At 45.8% G+C, this 22,828-nt stretch overlaps 1 protein-coding gene across 6 annotated transcripts in view; it reads right to left on the reverse strand.

Annotated features, from left to right (window-relative positions):
* Positions 1-22,828, reverse strand: part of APIP (APAF1 interacting protein) — a 420,872-nt gene that overhangs the window by 71,226 nt on the left and 326,818 nt on the right. For all 6 annotated transcript variants that reach the window (XM_078684314.1, XM_078684318.1, XM_078684312.1 and 3 more), the window contains one exon: positions 7,802-7,937. In XM_078684314.1, coding sequence (XP_078540440.1) covers positions 7,802-7,937 — 136 coding nt within the window. The remainder of the gene's footprint in view (positions 1-7,801; positions 7,938-22,828) is intronic.

A 22,828-nucleotide genomic window follows, 5' to 3' on the forward strand; every position in this document is an offset into this window, starting at 1 on the left:
AAGGGAAGCTTGTAAAGCGCTTGGTTACGCTGAAAGAAAAACTCAGAGCAGAAGCAAGAAGAGAGCTCGATTATCTTGAAAACAGGTATGTTTTTAAGTTCTTCCGAAAGCTGGATTCGGATGAGTCCAGGCGGAGATTAGGGGGCAGGGCATTCCAGCTCTTCGCTACCAAATGACGAAAAGAGCGTGGTAATATGGGGCAAGGAAGGCCAACATGCCAAGCCTAGGGTAGAACTGGGCTCACATAGCCCAAACAGATCCTCATCAAGGTATGTTCATGGGAGATGTCTCTCACAGACATTTTCACACAGGGTGGAGGAGAGAGGATAAGGTTGATTTCTCTGTATGAGTGCGAGACTCCTCACAAAACAGATCTGCCTAACACCAGAACAGCACACTGAGAAGAGGAAACAAACATTCAAAACCTTGTAGACAGTGTTAGAAGGGATTAACTGACCATCCTTTCTTGGACAAAGAAAACTGCGAGTCTCACAGACACTTTGGAAACATGTTTTTTTATGCAACCGGTTATTATTAGTTTTCTTGAAGAATGCATGCCAACTCTCCAGTTCTCATGTCATGGACCAAAGAGAATCCTGACTGCCTTTCTTCAACCATCTTTCTAGTGTGCCTTTGTCCGGATGATGACCTCAAATCATGAAGGTTGAAATGCCGTCAACCTGTATCAGCCTATTTGGGATTGTTAATTATGCTGTGATTTCCTTTTCATTGCTTGTCTTTTAAAATAGCTGTTCGGGCATAATATTGTTATCAAATACTTCCCAAAGAAAACACTGACATACTCTTCACGAGTTTAATTTGTGCAGTGTAAACACTTTCTCACAAACACAATGTGTTCTCTCTGCACTTAGTAGACAACTAAATAAGCATGGCTGATGCTGCTTTTTATTCATTGTAAAGTATAAATATATGCTTCTATTGTTGTTAATATAACTACGTTGAATGAAAAAATTGTGACTGTGTTGTGTAATCAATGTAATTCCTAAATTGTACTCCGTCATTGAATCCTATTGAAACACTGTTGCATGGTAGTGTACCTACCCAGGACCCAACTGAGGCTACGGTTTCTCCTGTAGTTTTTTATTACTGCCTTTGTTCAAAAGCACATGCTTTTGATGTTGGGGCTGGAAAGGAAAATGCTCTTATCCCTTGTTAAAGTGAATGGCAAAAGTCTGCATAGAGCACTCAAACACAAATCCAAATGCAGGGCTACCAGTGTTACCATATGTTTCAAAACAGTAAGTGCAGAACCTCTATGCTGGTTATGTGAAAAAACAAATCATGGAAGCCGCTAGGTTCAGAGCTACTTTAGGTAAAGCTGTGGTATCTCACACAAATGTGAATGTTGAATCTGGAAGGGGACTGGGGAAAGCGGGATGGAGTGGTGAGCTCCAATAATTTAATTAATCAAGAATTTACCACATTTTCCAAGTTGCCTACACCCTTCAAGGAACACATTACCTAGGAAACCAAGATGGCTTAGTCCCATTTCATTCTATTGAAGAAACTCATACAATTTCTTCAGGAAAGCAACAAAAAAACTGCTATTCATGCTGCACACTTGGACATCTGGTTAGTGGCAACCTATTGCTCCCAGGGATCTTAGACACCACAATGCCTCCTTTAAGGACATAATATACCCAGCGGCATACCGCATCAAGGCTCAGAAGTAATGTAATCACACAAATCCGGCCATGATGGAAAGCCAGTACCTCTTGCTGGCAGGCACGATTGTCAAATCCTGTTACATCGCCTAGAAAGCAAACTCTACCCGTGAAACCTGCATAGCTTGATAACAATCTCACCATCTATAATGGCTCTCGGCACAGCCACTGCCAGGACACCATCAGACTGAAGGCAAATAAGTACAGTGATTTTTTTTATTTTTTTATACAGCACGTCTCCATTTGTGTACCAAGAAGCTTGAAAGACATCCCTGTGTCCATGAGGACTGCCCAACCCAAATCAGGAAATAGCTGAGGACACAAATCCTTAAAGAATACTGAATTAAGGCAAAGTAAAAGTCCACCTCCGCTCTCAGAACGCAGCTTCCGCTCAATTCACTCACCGATAGTACCTTTGCCTTTTAACCTGTACATAGTTTCAATGTATTTGGCTAGGTTTGCACCATTTAAATAACACACACAGTCAGCAAAAAGGTACTGATGTCAGGGTGCAGGAGTTTGTTTGATCACAAAGGTCATAGAAGTTATTGAGGACGATGCTGAAAGAGTAGAGGACTATAATTAGGCCTTGTGCATGGGAGTGCGGTGCAAACCGTTCGCGCTGATCTTCCTGCCGCTCGGGGAGGAATTCTACCTGAGCGGAAGCTCGCGCTCGCCAACTTATTGCAGGCGAGCGCGAGCGGGGAAAAAACTGCTGCAAATAGAGAAGAGTTTCCCACCCAGGTCTAGCTATAATGTGTGACTGATATCAAACGGAGGCAAAATGTGGTCCCAAGAAGTATCAAAAGGATCAGTCACTGGCTTGAGCAGCCTCTCCTGTAAGGACAGGTGAAGTCTGGAGTTTGACAAAGACCTGTCTGGATCAACAGCAGCTGCACAGGTCATCTCACACCGGTTTCGCATGTGGGTGGCAAAGCTTTGCAGAACATGAGTGAGTTTAGCAGTTTAAAGGAATTTATTTATTTATTTATTTATTCAATTATTATTATTATTATTATTGGGACATTTATAAAGCGCTGCGTTACGCACACCGGCGTGTCCGCGCGCTAAGAATGGGAGAGACAGCGGGCAGGGAACACAAAAACTGAGCAGACAATTTATTTGGTGTAGAGAATTGTTTTAAGTTTCGCTCTGAACCTCGTTTCCTCCGGTTCCAGGCGCAGGTCCGCTGGTAGTTTATTCCAGTTATTTGCCGCTAGGCATCTGAAGGACCTACCTCCCATGCGGGCTCTCTTAACTCTGGGGACCCTCAGAAGACCGCCCCCTGCGGATCTAAGTGCTCGTGCAGGTTGATACACTTCAATAAGTTTATTCAACGGGTCGGGTGCCCTACCATTCAAAATTCGGTGACAGGTACAGAGGGCTTTGTATTCCACTCTTCTCCTCACCGGGAGCCAGTGTAACTTCTGGAGGGCCGCCTTAGAAGGCGCCCTTCTAGGCAGCCTGAGAATCAAACGGGCCGCCGCGTTCTGCAGCACCTGCAGGCGTGCCATGCTTTTCTCCGGAGCCCCCAAGTACAACAGGTTCCCGTAGTCCGACCTAGCTGTCACCAGAGCATGAACCAGGGTTTGACGGGCACCAATCGGGAGTAAGTCCAGGACCTTTCGCAGTTTCTTCAGAATCCCGAAACACACTCCAACCACCCGGTTGATCTGGGGGCCGAAAGTTAGGCCCACATCAAACCAAACCCCCAGGTTTCGTGCTTCTTGGCATGGGGTTGGAGTTGGTCCTAGACAGGGTGGCCACCATGCCGACGACCAAGCAGACTGGGCTCTCCCCACCACCAGCACCTCTGTCTTGCCGCCATTGAGCTTCAAGCAGTTGATGGCCATCCACTCGGCAAGCTCTTTCATGCACGACCGGAAGCCATCGGCAGCAAGACAGGGCGCGTGCGATAGGGAGATCACCAGCTGCGTATCGTCGGCGTACGAAACCAGTTGAAGCTCATGGCTTTCCACAATCGAAGCAACAGGCGCGACATACATATTAAAGAGGGTCGGGCTCAATGACGAGCCCTGAGGCACGCCTTGGCCCAGGGGGACCCCCTTGGAATAGCAGTCTCCTTGCCTTACTCGGAAGCTTCTCCCCTTAAGGAAGTCCTGGATCCATCTCAGCGCGGTGCCAGAGATGCCGCCTCTATTCAAACACTGTAGCAAGATGTTGTGTGCTACAGTGTTGAACGCCGCGCTGAGGTCCAACAGGATCAGAGCCATAGTTTGGCCGGCATCCACACCCTCCCTCAGATGTTCCGTAGCCATAAGGAGGGCGGACTCAGTGGAGTGGCGTGGCCTAAAGCCAAACTGCGTCGCGTGGAGCAGTCCCGTCTCTTCCACATGCGTCATAATTTGGGTATTAACCACCTTTTCCGCCACTTTGGACAGAAAAGGCAGGAGTGAGATGGGCCTCAGATTTTCTAATACCTCAAAACCTATGTGGGGTTTCTTCCGGAGCGGGAGCACCACCGCCTGTTTCCACCCCTCAGGCAGCTTTCCCGTTCCAAAGGAGATGCCCAGGACATGCCTCATATAAGGCTCCAATACTTCCAAACTGTCCGCCAGGCGTTTGGGTGACACCGGGTCCCATGGGGACCCTGATTTAACAGAGCGACACACCGCTACTAAATCCTCAGCAGAGGGGGTGCGAAAGTTAGTAAGGTGCCCTGCCATCTCTATGTCCACCAATGCTGCCTCAAAGTCAACCCCTGTCGGCGGATTCGGGAAAGTCGAGTAGATCTTCTCGACTTTAGTGGAGAAATATTCGGCAATACGGTCACACGACTCCGTTGAACAATTCTCCGGATCTGTAGATGAGTTTACAGTAGTCAAGGACTTGTAGATACCGAAGAGTTCTTTGGCCGAGTTTTTGGCCCCCAAGATTTGTCCTGCATAGTAGGCTGCCTTAAGCTTTTTGATCAGCCTATGATGAAGGCGCCTCTTTTCCAAAAACAATTCCCTAGCCTGATTGTTATAAGACACCCTCCAAACTCTTTCAGCTCGCCTACATTCCGCCTTCGTTTGCCTCAGCTCGCCATTAAACCATGGGGCTGAGCGTTCTTTCCGGGCACATGCGGACGTACGGCAGAGTGGGGCTGTCTGGTCAAGCGCTTCAGTAATGCGCTGATTAAGGTTAGAGACCGCCATTTCTATGTCTTCTCCCCAAGGCTGGCCCTCCCTGCTTAAGGCTTGATTAAAATCCTCCACCGAGAATGTGGCCCACTTCCTCCTAAGATAATTAGGGGGTGCCTGACTGGATTTGGTGGTTTTTAAGCACTGTATGGAAAAAGCCACCAGAGAGTGGTCTGTCCAAGGGATAGGCTCTATTCCCGACACCTCCACACCTCCCCAGTTCGCATAAACCGGGTCCAGGAGGTGTCCCTGTCGGTGCGTGGGGCCTGAAAGCTTCAGTTCCAACTGAAGAGCTAGCATATCCCGACAGAAATCCTTAACCCCTATAGCCTCTGGGCAGTTTAGATGCAAGTTCAGGTCTCCCAATAGGAGGAATTTATCCCTACGTAGGGTAGCCTCCATAAGATTTTCTAGCAGGCTCTCCCTGAACTTAGTACACGCCCCTGGTGGTCGATAGACCAGACATCCTTTAATTGACGTGCCCCCGTTGATTTGAATCGTGAAAACTCCCGCCTCACTCTCCGCAATCAACATACGCTCTAGGCAACAGCCCAGTGTTTTCCTAAAAATAACAGCAATCCCCCCTCCCACTCCTTCTGGCCTATCCTGCCTCACCCACGAGTAGTTCTCCGGCGTGGCCTCGATAATGTCCGAGTCGGAAAACTGGTCTAACCATGTTTCCGTAAGAAACAGTAGGTCGAACTTTTTATCTGTAAGCAACTCAAAGACATCCAGTCTATGTTTACGTAGTGACCTTACGTTAAGGAGACCACAAGAAAGTACTTGCTCCTCAGTATCCCGCAACAAGGTGGTGTAATGGAAATCACAATAAGGACATTCCCTCTCGTCACTCGACATGCCATGCATACACCGAGATGCCGTGTGAGGGCGGAGGCCAATAAGTTGATCCCTAGCCCAATAGATCCTACGACCAGGGATTCTCGCCCTAGCCCGCAATCGGCCGCGGACGGGCGCAGACGGGCTGGACTTAGGCGCGACTTCGGCGCGCCGTCGTCGCGCCCGCTGCGCTCGTCCGCTGCGCGGCCGGAAGCACATCGCCTCAAGTAGGGACAGGCCCGGAAGTGATACTAGCTGGGGGAGGAGTCACGTCCCTCCGCTCAATCGGCACACAAAAGCCGTGGCGGAACGGGGACGGACCGGGACACTGCAAAGGGTTAGCACAATCAACCCAACAATATCTATATCCCCTCAAGAAATCAAGCTTCCCACCAGCGGTAAGTTTAAAAATTAGTGACACACTCCTGAAAGCGTAAAATCACACAAAACAGTTCGTTTAAAAATTACAGGTTTCACAGTCACACTGCCAGCGTCTTACTCGCGCTGCTCTCACCAAGCGCGGCGGGATCAGGTGTGGCTTATAACTCTGAGTGCTAGCTGGGGGAGGAGTCACGTCCCTCCGCTCAATCGGCACACAAAAGCCGTGGCGGAACGGGGACGGACCGGGACACTGCAAGGGGTTAGCACAATCAACCCAACAATATCTATATCCCCTCAAGAAATCAAGCTTCCCACCAGCGGTAAGTTTAAAAATTAGTGACACACTCCTAAAAGCGTAAAATCACACAAAACAGTTCGTTTAAAAATTACAGGTTTCACAGTCACACTGCCAGCGTCTTACTCGCGCTGCTCTATTCAAAGTTTTATATAGCGCGAACAAGATCCTTACAGATATCAGAGCGCTTCACAGAGACAGGGGTAGGGGCAGCAGGAATGAACAAGATAATGGGAGCAGTATAGTAATCATTAACATAATAGGAGAACAGTAATGTACAGAAACATGTGCGTCTTATATTACTTGTTTACCTGATTGTAAATTGATATAAAAGTATAAAGCATTCAAGACAACGTCTGTTTCATCCCCACGAACTAGACCTAGAACCAAATTAAGTCTAAGCAATCTACATCTGTAAGGACTATATGGAAGGTCCACTGTAAATTTCTCAATATGAATGTGTTATGTATTCTAAATGCAAAGAAGATATATATATGAAGAGGTTTGGAGTAATATCAATGAGTTACTTTCAGAAGACAGTCGGTCTTCCTCCTATTACTTTTCTAGTATGTCTTACTTTTTTTTCCTTTTCTTTCTACACCTAGTGGTTTCTGATTGTTCTTCTGGCCGTCAATGAAGGTTTATGTTGCTTTCATTTTATAAGAGTAGATGTCTTATCATATATTATATGTGGTTGTACACTTTACTTTCACTATAAATAAACATTTTCTAGTAGATGGTGGAATTAGAATAAAATATAAAGCATTTTAAAACCTGTTCAATCTTGTCAGCACAGGGCAATATTAATCATAAAAACTTAAATACTGCAGGCATTTTTAGTCCGGCTTGTTTCTCCCTATGTTACAGAAAGACAAGGGTAGACCATCTCTCCCTCCTGACCCTGTTCACACTCCATCCCTCTCGGATACTGTATTGTCCCAGACACCATTGAGGACAAGGAAAGACTGTATGGAGAAGGTAACAGGATGGCATGGACTGAGCCACAGGTACAACCAGCGGCAACTGGCAGGGAAAGGGGGTGCGAGGGTTTTAAAAAAACAAAATAGAACAAAAAAAATCACTTACCTTCTAATGGCCGCCGACTCTCCTCCGTCGGTGCTGTGCTTACTGGCGAGCCCCAGAAGCAGGAAGCACACAGGCTTCCGTAAGCCAATCACAATGCTGCTGTCAGCAGCGTTGTGATTGGTTTGAGCGCCGTGTTTCAGCACTCAGACAGGGACTGGGAGCCAGTGCATATGTTCCACTCAGGTTGACACCAGCCCACCCAGCCCCGTAGCTACGAAAAATAAAATGATAATACCAATGATATGATAGTAACAATGTTATTATCATTTTATATTTGCTTTTTCCAGCTCTGAGAGCAGTGGCGCATCGCATCTCTGCCTAAGAAGAGGAACCGCCTGTCTGAGAACAGGCAGTGCCAGTGGGTCATATACCTGTAGTAGCCTCCGGTGGTCCCTTTCTTGATTCCCTTGATCATCTCCTGGTGAGTGATACGGAACTCCTTCCCTGAAAAGAGGAGAGTAGCCATGACTGCAAACTTGGAATGAGTGTGAATGACGGCTCCGGCCCCTGAGGTGGGAGAGAAAAGGAATGCATAAGTGACTAACAATCTCTGAATACAAGATTACTGCAATATCAGCCACTGCTCCATAAAAGGCACTGAATTAATAAATGACAATTTAACCCCACTCTCTATGCACACAACATTTTTTGTTGGAACATATGTTTTACTTTACATTCTACTATCCATATCTTGTTGTTGGTTATGTATTGTATGTGAAACCTTTTGATCAAAAGAAAATAAACAAATACAACAAAGCAAGAAAATGTGTGACACTGACCCTTTAAAACATTGATATTACTGGAGAATATATTTTTTAAATGAACTTGGTAATCTAATGCAGGACTGCCATTGAGGTATCTATTCTAGCTAACATGAAGCACCATGCTTTAGCAAGTGTGTGCTTCCAATGAAACAACTTCAAATCGAATATTACAGAGTCATAGCATGCTGTTGTGGGCTATACCAGTAGTTGAAGGCTCTGATCTAGAGTAACAGGCCTGAGTACCAGGCTAGGACCTAAAACGATTGGCAAAAAGGACTGATGTAATAGCTATGTTCACAAAGCTAATTGGATTTTACAGCAAAAGTGGCTAGTTTTAGGAGTGTAAATACACATTAAGCATTCACAAAACATGCACTTGCAAATATGTGTACTTACATCTAATGTTACATCAGTATGTTGCAATATACATGTGTTTGAATCTGCTTAGCAGGGATAGTTAGTGGGCGATCCGTAGAGGGGATGCCTTGCAAAGCAAGCACCACCCACTAACTTGCAAGCTCAGTAGTACATTTAAATCAATGGTGGAAATAGGGTGGGAACAACCTAACAACTGGTGGAGTTGTACATGCTGAACTTTCTCACAAGGAAATAAAAATCCCTTTGATTAAGTTCAGCTACACTATAGCAAGGCTCTTAATAGGCGTAAATATCTTAACATAAGTGGGACATTGAAACTGATTGAATAGTGCTTTATCTAAGGCAAAAAGGATTGATAACAGAAACTAGACACAGACGGAATAAATGGCAGACATGGGAAAGAATAGTGTCCAGGTGCCCTGAACAATCATCGTGTTTCAATGTGGTCTCCACTCTGTAAGTGACATGTTTGTCGTAATGGTTGCCTGTGGAAGAGGGTCCATAATAGGCCTGCCCATCAACTGGTTATTACTGCTCCACCACTGAAGAATGTGATGAATGCTGGACTTTATCAACATTACACCTTGCGATTGACCCTTCCCTTGTGACCACTGAATGGTGGGGCACTGCTGAAGAGGGATATGTACTGCCTGGCATTCGGACAAACCACTATGCATGCTCCCATTACACCTACAGCTTCATTATTATCCTTATTGTAATTGACACGTGCGGTAAAAAAGAGACGGCAGCTGCTGAAATGCCATAAACCTCTGCTATTGGTGCATGCTCTTCCAATGACCGCATTGAGAATTGATCCCACGAAGGGCTAATTCTGTTAAGGTTGAAGATGAGACTTTTAGGCATTCATTGTGAAGCCTAGGCTGAATAGGAGATACAGATTGCCCGTGTGGGTTAGACATTGGTGTCTACTGTTGCTCTTAAAAATCCATTGTGGAGGTACCCCAGTGGATGCCTGCTCTGCGAAGATGAGCAGTCACCACTGTCAAACACTTTATGAAGACCCTTGGAGCTGTGGTGAACTTGATGGTAGCACTGTGAACTGGTAATACTGTCCAATTACAACAAACTTGTAGGTACTTGCGATGAACAGTGGGGATGTAAAATAAATGTCCTTGAGAGCTAATGCAGTCTTTGAGTCTCCCTGTGGAAGTGGTACGATGACATCCTGCAGAGTAATCATATGGACAATTTCTGACCAGATCTATTAAATGAGTGGTCTCAGATATAGTATGGGGCGGAACGAGCTGTCCTTCTTTGCAAAGAGGAAGTATAGCGAGTAGACACACTCTCTTCACTGATGCAGAGGCACTGATTGGACGATGTCCTTCTGGAACAAGGCTGACATATCTTCTTGCAAGAGGGTATGATGGTCTTATGTTGTATGGAATTCGAGGCAGTAGAACTTCTAGATTATTGCTAGGACAAACTGATCTAATGTGATCTACATCCGGTAGTGCTAATATCAGATATCCTCCCCCGACAGGTGTTGAATGATCGGGAGAATAGATGAGGAGTCACTGTTTGGAGCATGGGTTTCCTTGCTCTGCACTTAACATTGTTCCCCCTGTATCCTGTCAGTGACTAACTACTGCTGGCGTGGGGGTTCTAGAAAGCCTGCTGTCATCATTGGGTTGATAGTACCTGGCCCGGTGGTGCCTTATTGCCACACCTCGCCTGGAGCATACAAAAGGACCCCTTAGAGCAGAGGGTGGTAAGGCACCCATGGATTTGCTGATATCAGTGTCTTTATAGATCTTCTCTAACATCTCGCCCTCTAGGGGTCCAAAAGATGTTTCCACATAGAACAGGACATTAAGCATGTATTGGTGCACCTCGGCCTTAAAACCTGAGATTTAAACCCATGCATGCTGGAAGAGAACACTAGCGTGAACAATACGGCATGCAGTGTCACCTGTATCCAGAGTGCACCTGATGGTCGCGTCTGAGATATTTATTCTCTCAGCAACCAATACCTCAACCCTCTTTTTATAGGCTTTTTGCAGAACTGTATGAGCAACTACCTCCCAGTGATAACTGTCGTAGTGAGACAGCAGATCTACTGAGTTGGCTATTCGCCACCGGGTATTTGTCCCTACTGCTAGTCTCTTCCCTTGTCAAGCTGCTAACTTTCCTTATCTGTCGGAGTGGTGGGAAGGGGGAGGGAGATACCTAGGTGCCTGGATAGACACTAGCTTACTTGCTGGATAAACGACGAGGGAGTCAGAGGAAACTAATGTACAGAGAGTCAATGGCAATGCCTTGAAATTCCTCTTTCTCCTAGGCATCACTAATTCTGCCCTAATTGGGTCCTTAAAATTACTAGGATCTTTTTTAAGCATTGGTTGAAACTGGATCGTCTGCTCAGTCCGTGAAAGTTTAACAGGTAGTCATCATCTTCTTCTATAGCGTGCACTTACACCTTATGGTGAGAAGCCTACCTCTGAATAACTGCATGATACGCAGTAATGTCATCAGGGCTCAAGGTTTGGGCCATCTGGTAGGTGGACATTAGTAGTCATTCCAAAAGGTCATCTCTTGCGCCTGCCCCCACAGGATGATCATTTGGATCTTCCTCCATATAATGGCTATTGGCGTCAGAATAAGAATGAATTGATCCCTCTGTTGTATAGCGTTTTAGGACCCTAGTGTAATTTACCGATTCATGCCCTTATGTAAGTATAATTCACCTTGCCCTTATATAGGCATAGAAATCATACCCATATTCAGACATAGCCCATGCAGTCCAAATACAGGCATGGCTACTTCCACTAGTTCCGAAAAGCCACAACGATTTCATGGAAAACTCGGCTTCAGCAGTCAGGGACATCCCCTTTCTTGAATAGTGACCCGTCCTAGAAATCATGGCGTTTTCAAAGAACTACCATTCCCTTAGGATTCTTTGGTGACGCTATGTCCGACTTTACGTCAAGCCAGGCACCTTCAAGGTATAAATAGGCCCACACTTGCCCTAGCAAACACACGTGGTTTGGAGCAGTTCGACTATCTACTTGCCCGACACAGCTCGCTACAGCAAGGGCCGAAGGAAGCCGACCCTCCAGCTGACGCACTGTCAGTGAGGCTGCCTTTCTCTCGCTGAGAATCCAGGTACAGTGTTTCTAAGCTCCCCTTGCGGGGTGTTGGGAAATAGAGTCCCGAGACAGAGATACCAGACCTCCTACATACTAAAACCAAGGTACGGAGCTGATTAGACCCTAAGAGAAATCTTGGAAAGATTCTTGGCAAAGAAACTAAACCTATGCTACACCTCACTTACTTCTTCCTTCGTACTAGACTTAGGTTAGGTACATCGGGGTGCTTCTCTACTAAAACACCTCAAATTGTGGCCCGACTAGGGAAATTCACTGATGCCATCCGAGCCAAATTGAAACTGTATACTGAACTATAACAGGACTTAGTCGTCCATTGAGAAAGAGAGACTATGACAAAAACTTTCTTTCTGACATTCTATGTATAATATTTTACTGCCAGTTAAGAAAATAACCATAACAGTTATTTTGTATTATTTATTATCTTTTTTAAATGATTACTTTATTCTTAAATAATTGTGTGAATTCTTAAACAAGCTTTTGTTTTATTGATAGAATATTGTAACAATTTTAATTAATTGAACAATAAAGATATCTTGTTCTTTGACATCGGGGTAGGCATATTTTAGAAGCACCAGTTGAGTACTTTTAGTCTTTATTATTTATATATGAATTTTATGGCTTAGAAACCATACCATGCTTTTACAGTATTATCTTATAATACTCTTCTTGCTGTACGCAGTATACTTTACAGCCAGTATTAAGATTGTAGCAGTTCATTTCTTCTGCATGAGAAAGAAGACTGTTCAATAAATACTTTTATTGAAAACGCCCGTCTCTCTATTTCTCTGCACCTCTGATGAAACGAAGCATGCACGATTGACTGAGCGAAATATCTATCTATTGTTTCCACGACTCTGAAGATACGTTTTATCTTGGGGAAACAAAGTTGTCATGTTTATGCGGTTGTCAGAAACTAATCCCTTCTTGTGTATTCGAGAAAGTTTCTAGTGACCTCTGAGCTAGCTGGCACTCACAATTAAGTCTAATATATTCGATAGAGACCTAGTCGACCTGAGTCCTACGTCACATCTATAGGATATAATATGCCAATGTGCAGAGCCTATTAGGAATATAGGAACTACACTACATGGCGCCCAACGTCTGGTAAGGCACTAATTTAACGCTAGATACTAGAGTAACTCAGTCGTGCTTTTCACAGAGACCCCTTTTTCCCGTGAAATACTCCAATAGACGTCTGGAGTGGGTTAAAGGATAAAATATCCGCCATTACTGAGTAGGACGAAAATCCTATGTATTAGTTTTTGGTTTGTTCAACGTTGAAGGATACAGTGTTCCAAAATATTGTACACCTTATCTTTGTTTCCTTGAAACTTGCTCTGCAAACTTTCAGTCAACAAAATGTCGGATAACGATACCGAGAACGGTAGACCTACAAGAACCGGTAGAACTGCAACTGCAAACCAACTGGGTATAGACGTAACAGGTTTCCAAGAAACCGATGCGGATGCTATAATCCCGGAAAATCTAAGGAAAACGATCACTATAAAGCTTATAACAAATGGCCTATCATCGAGAGGTGGTATAGAGGCACATGAATATCGGCAGACAGAGGTATTCTTTTCATGGATTGTTTTCCCTGAAGCAAATGCAGTATCGCATGTGTTTCACTTCTACAAAGTAGAGGATAATCCTACGTTCCTTTCGAGGATATTGAAATTCCATTAACATACCAAGAGCATGCGCTCTGGTTTATAGGTGCCCTACAACATCAAAATCACATTACCAGGCTCGGTCCACTAGGTAAACCAGGAGCAACATGGCCGGTACTAGCCAGCTATACACCACATCCTGCCATTGAAGAAATGTCAGGTCCAGAACCTATTAGTTCAACTAAAACGATTAATCAAAATACATAGACAATTGGTTCAATATGTCATGCGGACTCTAACAGTCAAACCTGCTATCAGGATTCCACTGCAAACCCCTTACCAGGGGAACACAAATAAAATTACACTACAAAAAAATCAGTCATTGGTAAATTACCTGCAAAACGGGAACAAATTCCATTCTGGTTAGCTTAAAAGATTACTCAAATAGAGGCAGTATTTCCAGATAGTACACCTCATGAGAAACACAGAATTTTAACAATCTGTTTACCAATGAGGATCGCACCACACTGCGACACTTGGGGTACAGTCTTTGCAGCAATCTACACAAAAACTCAGGGTGTTCCGTCTATGGCGGTAATACCAGACGTCCTGAAACAAATTCAAAATGAATACGGGTCAGAGACTGCTTTAAATATGGGTATGAAATTACTGAAAGATTTCAAACAGGTCTCAGCTACAATATTAGCTAATATTAAAGGTGAAGCAGCATCCGTGGTGATCAGCCAAAAATTAAAAGAACTTGATGTAACTGAGCAACCATATGAATTGGCCAGAATAATAGAAAAAGCCTATGAAGAACTAGGTATAGTTTGGGTGGGAAACCAGTAAAGCCCCAACTAACAAAGTCCTGAAAAGGTTTTTATTAAAAACACTCTCACTACTCCTAAAAAGAAGTGGGAAAATACTAGACAGACACTTCCTAAAGAGAAGCGTTCTCAATCCAGCGGTAGATCTCCTCAAAAGGACCCCTCTGAAAAGAGGTATAACCTCAGGAATAGGGATAATTTGAGAAAACCGGATAGATATCAAGATACTGATACACGTTCCTCTCGTACCTTTCAGACTTCCTCACAGAAATCGGAAAGAAGAGGACGGTCAGAACACAAGGAAGAACGCGTGGAGTCCAAAGACGATCAACACGTTCCAAAAAATAAGAAAACCCAATTCACTAAGAAGAAGATAGCAGGTCTAAAAATCAGACTTGCCGAGAATCTTGAGGACACAACTAAAGAACGGGGAGTGGTCTCAGACAATGCAGGACAGCGCAGCAGAAGTTACCATAGCTCGCAGGATCCCGAAGGATCATCTGGAGACAGTGGACTTGAATGAGTACATTCAAGTTGAAACTGCCAATACTAGGGTTAGTGTACCCCATAAGTTATATGAAGTAACACTCCGGATGGAAGGGGACATAACTAGGAAAATAAGAGTACTCTTTTGGGATAAGCTCTCTAAGGGTTATGACATTCTTTTAGCTGAAAAAGGGAGTGCCCACAGGGCGAATACATCATTATGCCAGCCTTCTCTAATCATATTCCAATTCACTGAAAATACACCTATGCCAGAAAATGGGCAGTAGCCCAGGCTCCAGCATTATATAAAAATCATGTAGGATGGGATAAGGATTCTCCTCACCATAAAATCCAGTTAAAAAAATCAATCTCAACGTCCTATTCTTAGGATACAAACTATCAAGTGGAGTCAAAAGCCTGGCAGCCAACTTTTTAGAAAAGTGCGCGCTGCTCCAACCTCCAAAAACGCTGAAAAATTTACAGTCAATTCCAGGTTTCCTGAATTTCGGAAGAACATACATTCTAAATTACGCAGAAAGGGTTAAACCTCTCTAAGAATTAATCAAACCTTTTTTCAAAACAACTAATTGGACTCAAAAACACACAGAAATTTTGCGTTCATTGCAAACAGACATGTTAGCAACAACACATTTACAAACACGCGTAAACATACGCAACCTTGTAATCAGAATAATCCCAGGAAGATGCGGATTTACGTACCTAATCTTTAATGAAGGTGAAAAAGTACCAATTGCTTACAAATCACACTTGTACACACAAGCTGAAATGAAATTCCCTACACCAGAAAAAAATCTGACAGCGGTTCAAACTGCAGTAGCAAAAGAGAGAGCTCTCTCACAGGCTAAACGCATAATGGTCGTTACTCCTCTACCTGCCTTAGAGGCAGTGACAAAAGCAAGCGTTCCAAATGCAAAGGCTTTACATCCAAGATGGATACAATGGGTTAAGTCTCTTGCTGCAACAGACGTTGAATACGTTTTTGATCCCTACTTCAAAACTCAAGAATTACTACAATACGAACAAGAATGTCCTCTGCCCACTGATATTCTGCCCTTAGAACAGTATGAATGTATAATTTATACAGACGGATCAGCACAGCCCGCAATTGGGGGTAAACAAGCTTATAGTGCTAGAGGAGGTGGTGGTGGTGGTGGGGAAAGTGGGTGCCTAGGTGAAGGTGGCAATGAAATATGGCTTGTAGCCTTGTCCTTGTGCCTTTTTGATGCCAGGTGTCGAGACTCCACAAAAGAGATTTCTTTTCTCAAATGTGAACCTTTGCATCAAGTGTTCCGGGATGGATGCCAGACTTTCTCAGGAGTGGTGCTTGGTTTTGGTACTTTGATGTCTGTCTGTGGGGCTTTGGGATGACGCGAGGCCACCCTAGCAGCCGACAATGCTTTCGGCCCCATATGGAGCAGGAGCCCCCTTGCATGGACATCAAAGGTGAGGCTGCTGAAGAGGGGATATGTGCTGCCTGGCATGTGGACAGACCGCTATACATGTATATACCCTCGCAAGACCTGTGCGACTCGCTGGCCACCTTCTTCCACTGCAAGATCACAGACATCCACAACAGTTTCAACGCCACGACCGCCCCGACAAGCACTGAGACCTCACGACCACCATCCGCACCAAACTCCTGCTTTACTGGACCAACATCAACGACGATGATGACACCATCAAGATCATGAACATCATCCACTCCGGATCTCCGTCAGATCCATGCCCACACCACATCTTCAACAAAGCCGGCACTTCCATCGCACCCCATCTCCGGAAAGTCATCAACACCTCCTTCGATACAGCAACCTTCCCGGAGACTGGAAGCACGCCGAGATCAACGCTTTACTCAAGAAACCCAAGGCGGACCCCAAGGACTTCAAGAACTTCCGGCCCATCTCCCTGCTCCCGTTCCCGGCAAAGGTCACCGAGAAGACCGTCAACGAACCACTGACCCACTACCTCGAGGAGAACTACATCCTGGACCCTTCACAGTCCGGGTTCTGCAGCAACCACAGCACCGAGACTGCCCTCATCGCCGCCACCGATGACATCAAGTCCCTGCTGGACAACGGAGAAACGGCGGCCCTCATCCTCCTGGACCTGTCAGCCGTCTTCGACACGGTCTGTCACCACACACTACGAACACGCCTCCATAACGCTGGGAACCAAGAGAAGGCCCTGAACTGGACCACTACCCCTCTCCGGCAGAACACAGAGCGTCGGCCTTCCCCCCCTTCCGCTCCGAAGCCACCGAGATCATCTGCGGCGTACCCCAGGGCTCATCACTCAGCCCAACCCTGTTTAACTTCTACATGGCACCGCTCGCCCACGTCGCCCGTCGGCATGACCTCAACATCCTCTCCTACGCCGATGACACCCAGCTGATACTCTCCCTCACCAAGGACCCCCACACCACCAAAACCAACCTTCACGAAGGAATGAAGGCCGTTGCTGAATGGATGAGGAACAGCCACTGAAGCTGAACTCGGACAAGACAAAGGTCCTCATCCTCGGATCTAACCCTTCGGCCTGGGACGACTACCAGTGGCCGACTGCACTGGGAACCGCTCCAACACCCACCGACCACGCACGCAACCTAGGGGTCATCCTCGACTCCACCCTCTCCATGACTAAACAGGTCAACGCCGTCTCCTCCTCCTGCTTCAACACCCTCCGCATGCTCCGTTGGATCTACAAGTGTATCCCCACTGAAACGAGAAGAACAGTCACCCAGGCCCTTGTCAGCAGCAGGTTGGACTATGGAAACGCCCTCTACGCAGGAGCCTCGGCCAAACTCCTGAGACGGCTCCAACGCATCCAGAACGCCTCTGCATGCCTGACCCTCGACATCCCTCGCCGCAGCCACATCAGACCCCACCTGAGAGACCTGCACTGGCTCCCGGTCAACAAGAGGATAACCTTCAAGCTCCTCACCCACGCACACAAGGCACTCCACAACACCGGACCAACGTACCTCAATAGACGACTCAGCTTCTACATCCCCACCCGCCAGCTCTGCTCCGCCGCCCTCGCTACAGTCCCCCGCTTCCGAAGAGCGACCTCAGGCGGCAGATCGTTCTCACCTCGCCGCCAAGACCTGGAACACCCTCCCCATCCACCTACGGCAGACCCAAGACCTGTTGACCTTCAGAAAACTCCTCAAGACCTGGCTTTTCGAGCAGTAGCAGCATTTCCCACCCCAGTGCCTTGAGACCCTCACGGATGAGTAGTGCGCTTTACAAATGATATGATTGATTGATTGTTCCCATTACACCTACAGCTTTATTATTATCCTTACCGTAATGGACAAGTGCTGTGAAAAAGACGGCAGCTACTGAAATGCCATAAACCTCTGCTATTGGTGCATGGTCTCTCCATGACCACATTGAGAATTGATCCCAGGAACGGCTTATTCTGCTAAGGTTGAAGATGAGACTTTTAGGCATTCATTGTGAAGCCTAGGCTGAATAGGATGTTCAGATTGCCTGAGTGCCGTCTGCTGCTGCTCTTAAAAATCCATTGTTAAGGTACCCCAGTAGATGCCTGCTCTGCGAAGATGAGCAGTCACCACTGCCAAACACTTTATGAAGACCCTTGGAGCTGTGGTGAACCCGACGGTAGCACTGTGAACTGGTAATGCTGTCCAATTACAACGCACCATAGGTACTAGTGATGAGCAGTGGGGATGTAAAATAAATATCCTTGAGAGCTAATGCAGTCTTTGAGTCTCCCGTCGAAGTGATACGATGACATCCTGCAGAGTGATCATATGGACAATTTCTGACTGGATCTATTCTATCCTCGATTTCCACCCCTTCAGAGGTGCTGGAAGACACAGTCTGGGTGTCAGCTGGTGCGCTGGGACCCCAGAGGTTTCTGCCTCTTCTGCCTCGGAGTGGAGGGGATCTTATTCGCTGAAAACATCCGGCGTCCGAGCTGCTGACTCTTGATGCATTCTAAGATGCACCTCCTACAGTATAGCATCTTCTTGCACCTACATGAGGCGCCAGACTCACAAAAGGATTGTGTGTGCTCTGAACAAAGGCCAGTAGAGCAGAGACCATCATGTCTTTGAATATGATAAGAGTTTTAAGCTAGGGAGTGTAATCAGTCGTAGTGTAGTGTTAAGGGAGGGTAACAGTTGTTTATAACATCAGATATGCATCCTGCTCAATCCAAAGTCAGCTTGGGCTTATGAAATTATTTGCACTTTTCAGTTTGGTCTATGGTTTTCACTCCTTTACTGATATAGTCTGACTATATGTGCTCCCAGCCCCAGATTTTACCATTACTCCAGAGTGGTACCCCAGGCACATCCACCCCTTTTAATTCAATAACTGGTGTGCGCTATGCCAGGAAAAGTACTTTGCTTATAGAATCAGGGGGCCTCTGAAGATGTTCCACACTATCTCTTGTGTAAACAGTTCTCTGGCCTCTAATATCCTCAGATACACCCTAGAAGTGGGTTTGCCATTTTTACCCTTTTATTTTCTCTAGGACATTGCATGAACTAGCAGAATTCCATGAAGTATGGTAGTCTGGTGCCCCCAGAATCAGTAGCTTCATGCCTTTTTATTTTTAAGATCAATTGCTTTACCATACTTGATAATTCTCCCATCGGTGTTTTTAGGGATCCCTAAGGACAGTATCACAAATATCCATACTAATATTAGAAAGAGAGAGCCCAAACCTTTGAGGCGGGTTATCTCAGGAACCACAGCACCAATCACAACACCCAATACAGCATTGGAAAGGACAGTTGGAGCAGATGGACATGGGCTATACAGCTGGCCACCATATACGTTAGAAGGGTAAAAGAACCTTAGGGGCAAAGTAGTCCCTTGTGGGCGTGGGCGATCTGCTGGGGGCGTTCTGCTGGGGGCGTGTGCATACAGCGATAAACTATAGCCTTCAAAGTACTTCATTGTGGGCGTCTGCGTTGTGCTGGGGGCGTGGCCATACAGCGATGGGCGTGGCATTTGCTACGTATTACAACGGCATTCCGAAAATAAAACCCTTCACAGTACTTCCTTGAGGGCGTGTGCGTTGTGCTGGGGGCGTCGCCATACAGTAATGGTCGCAGCATTCAAGCGGCATTCGGAAAAAATGGTGCGCGGAAATCCGGTAAAACAAGCATTCACAGGTCTCCGTTGTGGGAATGTGGGGGCGTGGCCATACAGCAATGTGCGCGGTATTCAACGGGCAATCTGCAAAAACTGGGCGCGGAAATCCTGGAAACATGCGTTCACAGGACTCCTTTGTGGCCGTGTGCATAGGACTGGGGGCGTCTTCAGACAGCGATAGGCGCGCCTCAAACCAAGTTGGATTCCACCCCTTGCGCCAAGCCGTTCACGCCAATTTGGGTCGAGGAACTGACAACACAGCGGGCAAACACATCAGCTGAGGCACATATCACAAGGCCGGAGCCTCACATTGGCTGCAGAAGCGTACGCCTATGTTGCACAGCAATGGAGAACTAACTTTACCCTATATGCACAAGTAAACGGAACAGGTAAAACTGTAACGAGTTGTCTAAATGGTGGGAGAAAAAGTCACTTGAGAAGTATCGCGACGCCAATCGTGTTCCAAGGGGCCTCAGGATATTAATTGTTCCTACGTATGAGAACCCGGATCCTAAGATGTTACAAGAGTGGGCCGATAACAATTTGCAGGCCTCTAAAAATATGCTGCACATCTTAATTAAGTATGCCCAAACTGATAGAGACGCTCTACTTGTGGAAATAGACCGTATAAATGGACTGCTAGAAGCTACCGGTGAAACTGACCTTATCAATAAAACCAGAAAGGAGATCAAGGACGGTTTGAGTAAATATGAGGAGTCAATTCAAGAACGCAAAATACAAAAATTTGCGCGAGACCAGTTATACTATGCCACAGGTCGCATTTTCACTTTCGCGAGGAAGTACGACTCCTATAAACGGAAGGCCATGTCCGGACAGCAAAAATCTGGGCCAGTAGCTGGACAATCGACAAATACAAATGTTGATCCCACACACTCAGACAATGTGTCCTTGACGTCCCACAGCGGGTCAGACGATAGCCGGTCAGTTACCTACTTGGACCCAAATGAACTGACAGATTTCTCTGTCATAGATGAGCTGAATTTTGTCAGCGAGTACCGGAGGTACTCCCTGGGCCTCCGCAATCCTCAGCAACAACAAGGCAGAGCAGCAGCAAAAAGCGCCGCATCAGGAGGCGTAGTTCCAAAGCGAGGCGCAGCAAGGGGCAATACGCGCAGGAACTGGAACAAGTAACAACGAAACAACAAAACACTTATTAATTTGACAGACCTCGTTCTATCAAAGGCGGAGGAGCAGCTTCTGTCATTGGGCCTGTCATATTGCCCATCAAACAATTTCTCGTACACTCAGGCACGCATAGACGTTTTTAAGTTCATTAGAAAAATTAAACTGATGAAATATTTCCAACTTCATTCTATGCAAGAGAACAAAGAAAGTGCCAACGTAGAAGCAGATTCAGCGGCAGCTCCTCTGCAAGTAAAGAATCTAGAAGGCTTGCAATCTCTTCTATCATTAGCTCATGAAGATAGCTCGCAAGGATCCCCCTCTGTCAGTCAAGTAGTCACAGTTAACAAGCCAGCGTCTAGTCCTTTTCGGAGTAAATCGACCTTTCTACCCCTAATGCCAAAGGATGCAGTAGATGTCTTCAGCGACAGAGTTGTCACTGAACTAAAGAATCTGAACAGGGTGACTTTGGGAAGAAGGAAACAACAAGATTACAATAATGAACAATACTTGTCATTAATAAGGAAAATACAAGATAATCCATCTGTGATTGTTAAAAACGCTGATAAAGGTGGTAACACGGTTTTGTGGGCTAAAATCGACTATCTCAAAGAAGCCGCAAGACAATTGGGGGATCCCACGTGTTACACAAAGACCACCAAATTTGCCATGCTGAAGAGCAACGAATCCACCAGGAAAACCATCTACCAATGGCAAAGAAAGGGACTCCTCACTAAGGATGAGGCCAAGTTTCTAAGCGTTACACATCCTATCACCCCAGTTTTTTACCTTCTTCCCAAAATTCACAAACTTGTCACCCCTGTCCCTGGACGTCCTATCATTTCGGCACGTGGTAGTATTAATGAAAATGTATCCAAATAAGTTGATTTTTTCCTCCAACCTCACATGACCTCACTTCCTTCTTATCTTAAAGACACTACAGACTTTTTAGTTAAAATCAAAGATGTAAATTGGTGTTCTGATGTCTGTTTTTTGGTGATGGACATTGAATCGTTATACACGAGTATTCACCACTCCCAGGGTCTTGAGGCCACTAAACATTATTTAGACACACGTAATGCAGTCCTGCGAGACCACAACATCATGCTGTTGGAGATGACTAAGATTTGTTTAACCAACAACCATTTCCAATTTGAAAATGACATATACCACCAAGAACGGGGGGTTGCCATGGGCTCGTGCTTCTCCCCCAGCTATTCATGTTTACATGTTGGCTGGTGGGAGCACGTGCTACATAAAGCTCATCGCCAGTGGCTTCCACATCTAGCCTACTATTGACGTTTCATAGAAGGGTTCGCAGGTACAGGCCCAAGCTTTTGTGAATGAGATCAACATCAACACTCGTAATTTAAGATTCACTGCTACGATCACATCAAGCTCAGCTAAGTTTTTAGATGTGCACATTTACATTGAGCAGGGCAAGTTATGCACAAAGCTCCACAGGAAGGCAACGGCGAGGAATTCCATTCTCCACGCCCGGAGTGCCCACCCATCCCACACCATAAACAGCATACCCTTTGGCGAATTTATTCGCATTAAGAGAATCTGCAGTGATCCAACTACATCTAACCAGTGCTTAGCGGAGTCAGTTCAAAGGTTTCTTCAGCGCGGCTACAAGTTAGATCTTTTGAACTGTGCACTCTTGAGAGCTACATCGCGCTCGAGAGACGAATTACTGACTCCTAAAAACGTGGCCACATCTGATTCAACCTTTGTTGGTTCTGTCCGTCTTATTACCACCTACTGTTCACAGGAACGTAAACTGAGACGGATCATTAATTCTGAATGGCCTATCGTTTTAACAGATGTTATTTTAGGTCCCATCTTGCCTAAGTTACCTGCTATTACCTTCAGGAGGGCTCCCTCCATGAAGTATGCACTGGATAAGACT

Source organism: Lissotriton helveticus, chromosome 3_2 (genome assembly GCF_964261635.1).
Source record: "Lissotriton helveticus chromosome 3_2, aLisHel1.1, whole genome shotgun sequence".
NCBI lineage: Eukaryota > Metazoa > Chordata > Amphibia > Caudata > Salamandridae > Lissotriton > Lissotriton helveticus.